Source organism: Callospermophilus lateralis, chromosome 5 (genome assembly GCF_048772815.1).
Source record: "Callospermophilus lateralis isolate mCalLat2 chromosome 5, mCalLat2.hap1, whole genome shotgun sequence".
NCBI classification, from domain to species: domain Eukaryota; kingdom Metazoa; phylum Chordata; class Mammalia; order Rodentia; family Sciuridae; genus Callospermophilus; species Callospermophilus lateralis.
In genome coordinates this window covers 34054808-34068538 of record NC_135309.1, presented here as the reverse complement: position 1 = coordinate 34068538, position 13731 = coordinate 34054808, and the positions used below count along the sequence as shown (strand labels likewise).

The 13731-nt window shown below is 48.1% G+C and overlaps 1 protein-coding gene across 1 annotated transcript in view; it reads right to left on the bottom strand.

Annotated features, from left to right (window-relative positions):
• Positions 1–4287: 4287 nt before the first annotated feature.
• Positions 4288–13731, bottom strand: part of Anxa6 (annexin A6) — a 51923-nt gene continuing 42479 nt past the window's right edge. The window contains exons 21-26 of the mRNA XM_076856422.2: positions 13685–13702; positions 12599–12692; positions 11362–11457; positions 8621–8679; positions 7012–7134; positions 4288–4713 (exon numbers count right to left, since the gene is read on the bottom strand). Of these exons, the coding sequence (XP_076712537.1) occupies positions 4654–4713; positions 7012–7134; positions 8621–8679; positions 11362–11457; positions 12599–12692; positions 13685–13702 (450 nt within the window). The 3' untranslated portion in view covers positions 4288–4653. The remainder of the gene's footprint in view (positions 4714–7011; positions 7135–8620; positions 8680–11361; positions 11458–12598; positions 12693–13684; positions 13703–13731) is intronic.

The following is a 13731-nucleotide window of genomic DNA, read 5'->3' as shown; positions in this document are numbered from 1 at the left end:
GGAAGCTTCTTAAAACAGCTGGGCCTGGGGGCTGGGCTTGTGGCTCAGCGGTGGAGCGCTTGCCTAGCACGTGTGATCCTCAGCACCACATATAAATCAATAAAATAAAGGTATTGTGTCCAACTACAACTAAAAAACAAATATTAAAAAAAAAGAAAAAAGAAAACCAGTTGGGCTGGGGGAAGGCCCCATTCCCAGGTGGCTGTGGCTTAGGGCTTTGTCAGTGCTACCTAGCTGAGAGGAGGGCAGGGTATGGTCCTGGGGGACTTTGGCCTCATATCCTGCCTTTAAAAGCACCTCTTGCCTCTGGGTTCCCAGGTAATGACACCTGGCTTTGTATCTACCTCCCCCCTTTCCCATTCCCCACAGCAGGATGGGGCCCTTTTCCTTACTTTCTTGCCCCCAGTGTCTTTCTTTTCTCCACTTCTGCTTCCTTTGCCCTGGCCAGGGTCCTCATGTCTTCACATCCAGGGAATCCAGTTGCTGATCCTGTCTCCTTGTCTGCACTGGTTTCTAGAGCTGATTTCTGTCTTTTTCTGCAGTATTGGGAATTGAATCCAGGGTCTTGGCATTCAAAGTAAGCACTCTACCACTGAGCAACAATCCCAGCCCTTTCTATTTATTTATTTTTACAGTTGTAGATGGACAGCATGCCTTTATATTTTACTTATTTATTTTTATGTGTTGCTGAGGATCGAACCCAGTGCCTCACACATGCCAGGCAAGTGCTCTACCACTGAGCTACAGCCCCAGCCCCCTACAGCCCTTTTTATTTTGAGACAGGGTCTCACTAAATTGTGCTAGCTGGCTTCTAACATGATCCTCCTGCCTCAGCCTCCCAAGTATCTGGGATTACAGGTGTGAGCTTCCATGCCCAGCTTGTCATTCCCTTTTTACAGGTGAGGAAATCAAGGTGAGATCAAATGACTTACCTACTGCTGGTAGAGGACTAGGATTTGAACCCCAGGTCTGCCTACCCACCCTTTGGCTCTAACTGATGAGCAGAGTCTGTTACATTCTAAAATTTCCCAACTGCTTCACTCCTACTATAAAATGAGGAAGTCTCCTTTGGGAAACCTGAAGTGTCGTAGGGAACGGAAAGCCAAATTAGAAAGTCGATTTAATGCTTTTGGGTTCTAAGGCAACTTGACACTTCTGCCTCCTGTTCTCAGCTCTGTCTGGTATCTGCCATCAAGAGGTAAAGGAGGAAGCTTTAGCAGACAGCAGGGCAGGAACCCAGAGCCCTGGATTCTAGCCCCTTCCCAACATCACGAGCACAGTCCTGCTCTTTGGGTCTCAATTACCAAACTTGTCAAACAAGGGATTGACTGGGATCACCTCTAAGACCATTTCTAGCTCATCAGTCCATGATGTACTGCCTGGGTCTTATGGCAACTGATGCCACTACTTGCAGTCTGTTTCCTCATAAAATGAAGGTGATTATCCTGTACTGCTGCAAACCAAGTACTGTAGTGGTCATGGAGGTGAAGCTTCCTGTGGGATTAATCTGGCAGCAGCCTGCTCTCAGTCAAGCTGGGGCAGGGTACATATCAGTCGTTTTCAAATAGCCAATTGTTCCCACACCACTCTCTGCTGGCAGAAAGTATACAGTGGCAATTCCCAAATAACTCAGGTTAAAAAGCAACCCCCTCCCAGCCAGCCATTTTCTGTAGATTTTCCTGGTGGCCCCAAAGACCAAGTCTGGCTCATTCTAGTCAAGGGCTTCTGAAAAGGGTTTTCCTGAAGGGAAAATGCCCAAGGCAAGAGTGGGAGCAGTAAGGAGCCAGAGGGAGGGTGGCACCAATGATTCGAGGAAGTATGGGGTACTTATGAAATCCCTGCAGAGATCCAGTTCTATTCACAACCTTGCTGTGACCTTGGGCCAGTTGCTTCCTCTCTGTGGAAGCGACAGTTGTCTCATCTGTAGCTGAGAGGGAGGTGAGAATTTCTGAGGCCGCTTCCACACTTAGAACATCACAACCATCCTCCTTTTCTCCCACTTTGAGACAGCAGTGGTTTGAGCTTCTGCTTTCTCTTTCCTTTTAGTTTAATTTAGCCCCTATCACTTCTCATCTAACTTTGTCCACAGACGCAAACTACAGTGTTGCCCTGGAGACAGGCAGGCAGGCAGGACCTGGAACCTCCTTCAGGACCAGAAACACCACGGTTCAGATCTTCAGCACCTAGCATGTGGCCTGGCACACATTCAGAAAGCGTAAGCTCATAAATGAGCAAATGCGACACCTCAGATTCAGAATTATGGCTGTCCCTTCCTTTGCTACAACTCTAAGAAAAAATGTTTTGTTTCGCAGTCACTTAGTTCCTAGCCAACAGGGTTGTTTCAATTGCCCCACAAATGGTCCCTTTCTTCATTTAGGTTTTCTTAAATGCATGGCTAGACATATATCTTCCCCACCCAGGAACTTCCAAAGGATTCGCTGGTTATGTGAGAAAAGCTGACATTCAAGTTCCTCTATGATTAGAGGCAAACTCCCATTTCTGTTCTCATCTACCTCACCCCATAAATCCACAAGGTCTCTCTCCTACTGCTGACCAATCCCAAAATGCAACCACCTATCTTGACTGAAACAAGTTGAAAAACGCACGTGGAGCCATTAGAACAGCATGTTGTCCATTGTAAGTTCTCTGTTTTAGCTGTTCTCATTCCTGGTTTCCACATCTCCCAACCTCCTCTGCTACCCTCAGATTCTTTTCTTTTTACTTACCTCATCAGCACCACATAAAAATAAGTAAAATACCATCTACAACTAAAAATATTTTAAAAGAAAAAAATATCTGCCTGGTTCAGGGCAGATAGTGAGAATAGTCAGGCAGGCACCAGGCAGAGCCTGTCCATGCACATCTCATCTTCCTCCCACAAAGCTATAGGATAGGCAGAATTAGATCCCAGTGTAGACATAGAGAAATGGAGGCTCAGAGAGATTACATGTTCAGTGTCAGGCAGTGACAAAGGTCTTACTCCAAAGTTCTTAATCATTTTGTTAAATTATGCTTTGGTAACAGTTAAATCAAGTTGGGCAAACACTCAAAAGGGCTGTCTGCTGACCTTCAAGACATTTGGGTTCACAGCTTGGTGGAGCATAGGAACTGCAGAAACACGAAAAAAGATCACTTTTCTTAATTCCAGATTCATTATCAGAGATGAAGAAAGGGTCCTTAGAAACTGTTGGATCCAACCCCTCACTATTCAAATGGGGAAAATGAGACCCAGAGAGGGCAATGAACAGCTGGTCCAAGGTCACACAGAGAGGGAGGGATAAGACCAGATCCAGCAAGTCTCCCAGCTACCTGTGCCACCTGCATAGCTACACCAGCAAACACATGCTGAGTTACAATAAACAGGCCTGGCCAGCCAGGGCAGGGAGCAGAGCCCTCTCTCTAACCAGCAGATAGCTGCAGGCCACAGGAACTGGACAACCTTTGATCCAAGCCACAAACCAGAACTGGAGCTGGGGGAAGGGAAAATGAGAAACTACTGTTGAGCCTACTTGCTTATCAGTGCTCTTGTGAAGTGGAAGCTTTCCATGGCTCTTGGCCCTCCTAAGATTACAGTCACATTGATGCCCTTGAAGAGGTCAAAAGAGGAAGTTGAGTTTGGTTGTAAAGGATGAGAGACATGGAGAGACACACACATGGAGAGACAGAGAGACCTCCAGGCAGTGAGAGGGAGCCTGAGACCCAGAGCAGGGCTGGGCCAGCCTCCCCAGGATTGAGACAAGCTCAGACCCTTCTGGAAGTTTCCTAGGAAGCACCTAGGGAGAGCTTAAAGACTTAACTTACTCCTCCACCCACATCCCCAGGCACATTTAACAACCTCAGCCTCTGAGGAGGAAAATTCAGGCTGCAGGTTCTAGGGAAGAGACAGAGGCTCTTGTTGGAAATGTGCTTCTGTGTGTCATATTTTTCCTCTTTTGAAAAGAGAATGAATGGGATTCAAGGGAATGAATCGGAGGCTCACTCTAGGATGTCAATGTTAGAAGGGAAACCAAGATTCTGTAGTCTAACTCTCTCCTTTTGCAGATAAGGAAACGACTCAGGAGGGGAAGGGACTGACCCAAGTCAGAAGCAACTATGTGGCAGATGCAAGAACCCAGGGTCCTGAGGCCGGGCCTGGCCCTCCAGCACAGATCCCATGGAGATGGGTGGGGATTGAGGGTGGGGGAAGGTTGCCAGTGTGCCCAAAGTCATTTCTTCTTCCCTCCCCACTCCCAGCAAGCTGAGTGGCACCTGCCACCATCTCCCCTTTCAAAACACACACATCACTCATTTTATGGAGGCTCAGTATGTTTTGGGATTTGACAAAGCCCAAACCAGGGCAGGGGTGTGGCAAGGGACAGAGGCAGGTGGGCGTGGTGGCTGGAGAGGAGGTAACAAGGGAGCAGAGGTGGACAGGACCTGTGGCTACGGTTCTTCAGCTGCTCGGGCATGAGCAGGAGTGACCGTGCTGGGCCCTTGATGACCCCTGGGAGTGGGAGACTTTCCTAAGCCTCAGTTGAAGACAAGAGCCCCACCCTAACCCCTCCCCCCACCCTTATGCCTTCCTCAGTCTCTGGATCTGGAACAACGGCCTGGTCACGGCAGCTGGCGCTGCTGACCATTTCTTGGCAGAGGGACACACCAAAGCCAGTGGTACTAGTCCTCGCCGCCACAGAGAGCCAGCAAGGCCTTCAGGAAGTCTCCGGAGGTGTCACCCTGGCAGGGGCACAGGGAAAGTAGAGTGAGTGGAAACAATTCTGTCTGAATGCCCACCCCTTCTTCTAACTACCCACCAGCCTGGACATCTCCCTTGTATTCTGTCACCAACAAAACTATTATATGAAGGCCAGAGAGGTCTCTTGTGCATAAATGTGATCACGTCCCTTCTGGGGCCCTGTGACCCCCAGGAATATGTGCCAGCTCTTGGCCTGGTTTCAAGGACCTCTGGACCCTAGAGCTTGCAGCACCCCACCTCCCGTCCTCCTGGGGGCAGCACTGTCCTCTTGGCTCTTTCCCCCACTATTCCAGCTGTCCACAGGCCCCTGCACCTGCCCCAGGTCCTGTCTGCAGCAGGGCCCTCTCCTCCAAGGACCTTCCTGCCATCCATCTTACCTTAGGAGACAGAGTGCTTCCTTCCCACCTTGGTTCCCCTCGCACACCACAGAGACCCTACCCTCACAAGTCATGTTATGTGTCCTGAACAAGTGCTGCTGAGCCCACTGGTGACATGCTCGATCATCATTGTACTCACCACACAGCACAGTGGTCTGACACACCACTGTCAAGCCAGGAAGGCCAGTGTAGCCTATGCTACAGAGCCCCCTTTAGAGTGCTCCTGTCACTTACGAAAACCTATTTATGATTTGTGGGTTTCTGGAGTTTTGGGGTACTTAATATGTGATTTTTTTCCAAAATAATGTTATAATTGTAAACAATTCAGATCAAAGGGATGATTGTACCCAAAAGTCTCCCTCCCATCCTTGGCCCCTAGATTCCCCAATCAGGAGGCAGCTACTGTTACTACATTTTGATATGATTTCCTAGCAACAGTCTGTATACATACAAATACACGTACACATACAAATACATATACATCCCTCTTCTACACAAATGGACACATATCCTGTCCTGGGCTGTACTTTTTGACAAATCAACACCTAGAGCCTTCTCATACTTTTTCAAAGCTGTATTATATCCCATTATATGGATATACAGGTTGAGTATTTCTTATCCAAAATTCATGAGATCAGAAGTGTCTGGATTGGGGATTTAAAAAAAAAATGTTGGAAGGGCTAGGGACGTGGCTCAAGTGGTAACGCCTGGCATGCGTGGGGCGCTGGGTTCGATCCTCAGCGCCACATAAAAATAAAGATGTTGTGTCCACCGAAAACTTAAAAATAAATATTAAAATTTTTTTTTCTCTCTCTCTTAAAAAAATGTTGGAATATTTGCATACATTAGTGAGATCTTGGGAATCGGATCCAAGTTCAAACACAAAATTCATTTGTTTCATATGCATCTTACACACATAGCCTGAAGGTAAATCTATACAATGTTTTAAATAATTCTATACAATGTTTTATGTAGTTCTGTGCCATGAAACTAAGTTTCATGATATGAAATTTTCTACTTATACTACTGCATGTTGATGCTTAAAAAGTTTTAAATTTTGGAGCATTTCAGATTTCAGGTTGTCAGATTAGGAAGGCTTAATCTGTACCATATTTTATTTAACCAGTTCTTTATGGACAGCTTCCAATGTTTGGCTACTATAAACAATACTGGCATAATTATTCTCCCACGTCTTTGGGAACATGTACGGTTAATGTCTGTAGAATAAATTCCAACAAGTAGAAATTACCCAGTCAAAAGTACACATACTTCAAATTTTGAAACTGACAAATTGGCCTTTCAAGGTGTGCTACCAATTTAAATTTCCATCAAGTCTTCATGACATTGCCTGTGATACCCACAGGGCTGTCAAGCAAGTATAGACAGCATCAAGTTCTTAAGATTTGGGGCAATCTCAAGACCAAAAAAAAAAAAAAAAGGGGGGGGGGGCTCCATAAGTAAAGAAGCCAGACACAAAAGGTCCCTATATGAAACCATTTATGTGAGATACTTAGAAAAGGCAAATTCTTAGAAAGATTTGACCCCTAAGGTCCCCAAAATCTTGAGAAAGAAAGTAGCCTGGTGGCTGCCTACACCTGGGAGTGGAAATAGGCAGGTAGAAATCACCTTAGTGGGATGATGGAAATATCTGGAAACTGGACTGTGGTGATGGGTGCACAACTCAGTAAATTTACTAAATATTTCTGAATTTTATGGTATGTGAGTTGTGCTTTAATAAAAATTTTTAAAGTTAAAAAAAATAGGCTTTTTCATTTGAATATCTTTAGCTATGAACTTTTGGTTCTTCTGGAATTGGTTTTGGTATCAACAGTAAGGCGGTCTCCTTTCACTGAGCCACATGCTGTTCTACCAGGTAACCCCCTGGCAAACCTGTCCCCTTACCTCGAGAGCTTGGTGGAGAGACTTGTCATATTTCTCAATGAATTCCTGCCGGATGTTGAACAGGTCGATCTCACTCCGGGAAACCATGACTCTGGTGAGCATCTTCTCATCTGTGCCAGCGCCCTATTGGAGCCAGGAAAGAGAGAGACACGGGCAGGAGACAGAGCCGGTGAGGCAAGACATGGTGGTATCCACCCGCGTCTCTCTCTTTCGCTCTCCAAAACCGGGGTGAGATATTCTGCCTCTGTTTTCCACAAATAGTCCTGACCAAAAGTCCCTTGTGGGGCTGGGGTCCTGGCTCAGCGGTAGAGCACTTGCCTAGCGTGTGCAATGCCCTGGGTTCGATCCTCAGCACCACATAAAAATAAATAATTAAAACAAAGGCATTGTGTCCAACTACAACTAAAAAATAAATATTAAAAATAGAGTCTCTGCACATGTGATCGGTTAAGACGAAGTCATACTGCATTAGGTATGGCCCTAGTAACTGGTGTCTTTATTAGAGAAGGGACAGGAGCGCACACACAGAGGATGTCATGTGAAGATGAAGGCAGAGATTGAATTGGTACATCCATAAAACACATGTGCCAGGGCTTTCTGGCAACCACCAGAAGTTGGGAGAGTAGCATGGGGGGGTTCCTCCCTCAGCACTTCCAGGGAATCAACCTGGCCCAGGTTGATTGTTAGCCTCCAGAACTCTGAGAGAATAAGTCTCTGTTGTCCCCCAATTTATTGTGATTTGCTATAGCAGCCCTAGGAAATGGTACAGGGCCCAAGAAGCTGGCACTGGGCACGGAAGGTACAGGCAGCCAGCGCCTGCCTCTGCCCCCAGCTCCACCACTTAGGAGCCATGTAAATGTGGGTGAAGCTTTCACTTATGTGGGCCTCAGTTTCCTCCTTATACAATAAGGACACTACCATAACCTCATAGGGTTGCTGGGAGGGTCAACGGTGTTCAGGGAGGTAAACAATGGGCACAAAACTTGGCACATGGTAAGTGTTCAATAAACGGCTACCATGCTTGGGGATTAGGCTGAGTGGGGTCTCAGACTCCTTCCCACCAAACCACATGCCTGGCTCTGTCAGCAGTTGAGATTTCAGCGTTTGGGCTTGGAATGTGGCCAGCATGGCCTGGAATTTTCAGGAAGAAGAGGGCTAAGGACTTGTGATCTTGGATAATCATTTGTCAAGAGACGTTGTCACCTGCTAGAATGTGAGCTCTGAGAGGGGACTCAGCCCTTTGTCCCCACAGCAAGTTTCTCAACTTCAGCACTTGGGGCCAGATGATTTCTTTGCAGTGGGGACCTGCCCTGTGCACTATGGGTTGTTTAACAGCAGCCCTGCTCTCTCCCAGCAGATGCCCAGAGCAACACTCGTCAAATCGTGACAATCCAAAATATGTTTGGATATTGTCAAGTGTCCCCTGGGGAGCAAGATCAATGTTACTGGAAAATTTCTATCCTGCAGCCAGACAAGGGCAGATGCTGCTAAATAACAAGAGGTAAGAAACAGTGGCCAGAAGTCCTGATCCAGGGTATGTGCACGTCTGTGTTTGTGGGTACATGAAAGTCAGTGCCTGAAGGGAAAGAAATAAACAAGACTTTCTTACCTTCATGGATTTGTAAAGTTTGTCAGCAAAGAAGAGAGGCTTGTTCTTGACACTCTGAACTGGTGGGGAGAAGAGGGAGATGCAGGGAACTTAGTCAGAGCTGTGCACCCAGGCTCTGTGCTGGAATTTCCCTCTTACCCCACTCTCCCAACCTGGGCCTGCAGATCATTGCAAACCCCAGGGTCACTCAGGGGATGACAGCTTCACTTCCTCTTCCCAATGCCACCTCCTTTGCTCCTTCCTAGGCCTGGCTCTCACTGGACTGCAACTCACTTCCAGTTAAGATGCTTGCAGCTCACCCAGGTCAGAAGAGGATTCCAACGGAATTAACCCCTTCTGAGCCCAAGGAACAGGGCTTCAAACTTTCAAGCACATCAGAATCACATGAGAACCTTGTTTAAAACTCAGGTTTTAGGCTCCCCTCTCGAGACTTAAGATTCTAGAGACATTTTGAGCAGTGGTTCTAAAAGTACGATGCCCACACTGACAGTATCCACGTAACTTGAGATCTTGGTAAAAATGCAAATTCTCATGCCCCACCCCAGATGTGCTGAATCAGAAACTCTGGAGGTGGGTGACCTACTCATCCCAGTTTGCTGGGTACATTCCCTGTCTTAGCACTGAAAGTCCATACAAACCAGGATAGCTGCTCTCCCTACTCTAGTGATGTTTGAAAACTACTGATCTAGAGAATAGCACCCCAAAGAATGACTGTCAGTATACTTTAAGGCACTGTGCCAATCCCTGGGGCTAACTGTTGCCCCAGGGCCTGCACATTCTTGCTGCACTGGCAGCCCCTGCACCCCACCCACACAACAGCCAATGTCACCAACACAGCACTTTTTCAAGGCCTGGGGTTCTCTGGGGTTCGCAGCTGCCTGATATCAAGGCTCCAAGGACCAATGGGACTGTCTCAGCTTAAGGAGGAGGATTAAACACCAGGAGCAGAGAGCTATAAGACTCTGGGGAGAAAATTATCTCTGAGGCCCCGGAGCAAGAGGCTGGCCTTGCTTACCCCAAAAGCACAATCCCACACAGGCCCCTCTGGAAAGATCACATCATACACCTCCCTGCTTAGCTCCTGATGCAGCTCCCCATGAGCTCCTGGGCCTGAGAGCCAAAGCTGCCCCCTAGTCACCCTTGCTCTCTCCCACTGAACACAGTGCACATTCCTCTGTGTCTTTCTGCCTGGTATGGATGTGCTTCCTATTTATTTTATTCTTCCCCTAAACCCCATCCTTCAAGGTTGCACTTGATGTGTATGTCTCCTCCAGTCATGACACCACCTCCAGGAAGCCTCCCCTGATTCCAGGTCTAGGGCTTCGTGAGTCTAGTTAAGGAGCACATTGAGCAGAAAATTTTCTCCTCTACAATCAACCCTGAAAAGCCTTCCTTGCAACAGCCTATGTGCCTCAAGGGACCCTGGTGACTGCCATGGGTGGAGTGGTGTAGTTTGGTATGGTATGACTCCATGCACACATGTTCAAGGTGGGAGGAGAGAAGAAAGAGGGAGAAACATGAGAAGGGCAAGATTCAAAGGAGTCTCCAAAGGCTGATTATTCTGGGGTTAAGAACACAGGTTTTGGACCTAGGCAGCCCCTGGTTCTCGTGTTAGCATTATTCTCTCTGAACCTCAGCATTGTCCTCTGTGAAGTATCTGGTGAGGATCTGACCAAACCATAACGAACCTTGCGCAGAACCTGGCTGGAAATCACAATAAATGCTCACGTTGCCAGTGGCAACCTTGTGGCAGAGGGCACTGCTCTAAGTGCTTTACATATACTTACTCATTTAAATATTACAAAAATACGCTACAGGCTGGGTATTATTGCTATCTCCATTTTACAGAGAAGGAAACTGAGACACAGGCTTTGTGACTTGCCCAAGAACATGCAGCTAGCAAGTGGAAGAGCGGGGACTCCCCCTGGAGCCCATGTTTTTAACCACAAGGCCGTCTGGCTTCCCGGACACTGCGCACGGTGGCAAAGAACCATTACGTGGTAAGTAACAACAGCAACAGCATTTCTATCCATCTAATCCAAACCACCTTTCTTCCATATTAGCATCTCTGAAGTTCAGATGCATTTTATAATGGATGGCAGTTATGTGAAATCCTTCCGCTGACACCTCCTGGCGAGATAAGGAAAGTACATGTATCAATGCATCCTTTTAATAGCACATGAAATAGGATGCCAGTAATAAACACCAATAAAGTCAATAGCTAGGCGCTCAACCCTTGCTCCTATCTATTTACTCATGCTTACACATAGAGAAATACAGATCCAAAAGGGAAAGACTTCTTTAAAGTCAAGAACTCAATTTATGCAGGAAGAAAGGAACCAAAGAGAGGTATTGGGAGGAGGAAAGAATGCGTGTGTGTGCATGTGTGTCATGTGTGAATATATCCTGCATGTGCATGTCCTTAGTGTCCTGTGTGTGCATGTGTGGTGGGTGTGACTGTTTGTATATACATTCTAGTCCTGCAGGACACCAAATTCTTCCCTGTCCTCCTCACTGATCCTTCCCCAGGGAGGGCTGGTTTTGCATCCTGTCCTGCAGCCTGGAACAGATCCTCATGATGCTCCCAACCATCTCAACTGGCAGAAACCCTGGAGGTGACCTGAGACAGAATTCACTCTCCAGAGCCAGTAGCACAGGAAGCTGCTAAGGTGGCACTCTTTCAGGGAAGCTAGCCGTGTTCCCAGTTTCCTCAGTCCCTTCCCTTGGTCCCTGTCAGTTACCGATGGCCACAAAAGCGTCCCTGACGTCCCCAGACATCTCCTTCTTGATGATGTGCTCGACATCATAGTTGGTCATCTTGATGAACTCCTGGAAGACTGACCCCAAGAGAAGCCCCAGAGGAGACAGTGAGCTTCAGTTCAGAGAGGCAGATCACCACTCCCCAGCACCACTCAGCTCTGCCCACAGGCTGTGTTGGGGAAGAGGAAAGGGGAGCAGAAGTGGCCACAGGCAGGCTAAATACACCAGGCAAGACCATGGTGAGAGGGGATTCTGACCTCAAGGCTGCTGTGGGCCCAGTGCCAAATCTGTGCCAGGCCAGAGCCCCCAGGCTGGCTGGAAGCCCCTGAGACTTGGACAAGAACAAAGGACCCAGGCTGGTGTGGTAAAGGGAACAGGCATGTTGGTCATGGCTCTGCCCCTGGCTCACTGAGTGACCTCAGGCGAACCCTTTCCCACTCTGGGCTTCTTTTTCCTCATGGGTCAGGTGGGGACACTGAGACTAGTCTTGAGTACAACCCTTGGACAGCACATGGGCCAAGGACGGTGCTACGTGCTTGACGTGTATTGTGTTTTGTGTTCTCACAACCATCACATGAGGCAGAAGTAAAATCCCAATTCCTAGGTAAGGGATTTAGGTATAAAGATTCAGAAACTTGCCCAGAGCCACATGGCTGATAAGTGGGGGATTCATTTCAAGGTGGTTCAGTGCCCTAGTCCATTCTTTCAGCCACTACCAGCTGTACTGAAATGTGCCAGACGAATGCATATTCAGCTGCTTTAGTGGAAAGGGCACTTTATGGTCTTCTCATGCAAGAGAAGGTGTGCCTGTGTGTGTGGCAGCCTGTGGTTCAAACACTTACATGTGGTCTTGTGTGACCACCACCCCTCACTGCCTTGCTCCTAGCAGGTATCACCAATGGATTAATGCACTGAAACTCAGAAGCCTTCTCAACACAGCAGCTCCTTTCCAATCCACCAGCGTTGGCCTTTGAGGTGAAATCCACTTGCCAGCCCTTATCCCAGGCATCTCACCTGCTTCTCTTAAGGAGGTGAAGGGAGATGGCCTGAGGCTGATGATATGCCAGGGTGCCTGTGTCCCCATTAGCCACAGTGTCCCCTATCACTGCAGGAATAGGGAGGCGGGTGGTGTGCAACTGGTTCCTCTTCACAGAGAGCTGAGAGGCTCTTGCTGGATTTGGAACTCTTCCTGCTGAACTGGAAAGAGTTGGGCCTCACCTCTCCGTAGGTGCGGATAGCTACGGGTGCACAGGATCGTCATGAACCGCGTCTCCAGGGAAGTTTTATCTCCGCTCGGAGTGTCTGCGATTTCCTGCAGAGCCCGGGTAGGGACAAGGATTTGGGAGGGGAGACATAAGAAAGTCCCAGTTATGATCCACCTTCCTATCTGCAGAGGCTGAGGCAGTTAGAAGCGGGGCTGATCCAGCCACCATCGGAGGAGGCTGAGGTTGGCCTCCTTTTCCTCAGCCTCCAGCACAGTGACCTCCACATTCCCTTCTTCAGGTCCCAGAGGCCCAGTGGGCACACTGATGGGCTCGGCACTGGGTGTTTCCACCCTGGCCTTGGGGACTGGGGCCCAGGGGACGGACCAAATTGGCATTGGGCACAGAGACTCAGGGTTCTCCTGCCTTCTGTCCTCCAATTAGAGAGCCCCTCTGGGGAATGTGTACATGCACACAAGAAAGGAAAATTGGCCTAGTCAGTGTTTCCCCAAATAGAGTCAAGGGCAGACATTTTAGTTTTTTTTTGGAGGTGGGGTACCAGGGATTGAACTCAGGGTCACTCAACCATGGAGCCACATCCCCAGCCCTATTTTGTATTTCATTTAGAGACAGGGTCTCACTGAGTTGCTTAGCACCTCACTTTTGCTAAGGCTGGCTTTGAACTCATGATCCTCCTGCCCCAGCCTCCTGAGCCACTAGGATTACAGGCGTGAGCCACTGTGCCCCGCAAGGCAGACATTTTAACACACCTCACGTGTATGCTTCCTCAGTTATCTTCTAGTTGGCTACAGTTCTATTTACATCCACTTAACTCCCTTTGAAATAACTCTTTTTAAGTTAAAAAACAAGTGAGTAGACTTAAAGAAAACAATCATAGCCAATGGTTAGTAAATTGTGCCAGAGATGAACCAGCAAATTTGGGGAAACACTTGCCTGGCCCATGTTTTCCCAGCAGGGTCCTTAAAGGGCCCTGAAGGGGAGAGAGAGAAGCTGCAGAGCAAGGCCCCCAGATCACTGCCCAGCCCCAAAGCACAGACTTTACTGAGGCTGTTAACATCCAGATGAAGATCGGGACACTCACCAAGATCTCAGCAGCCACCTGAGAGCGGGGAGGAGAGAGAGGAGGGA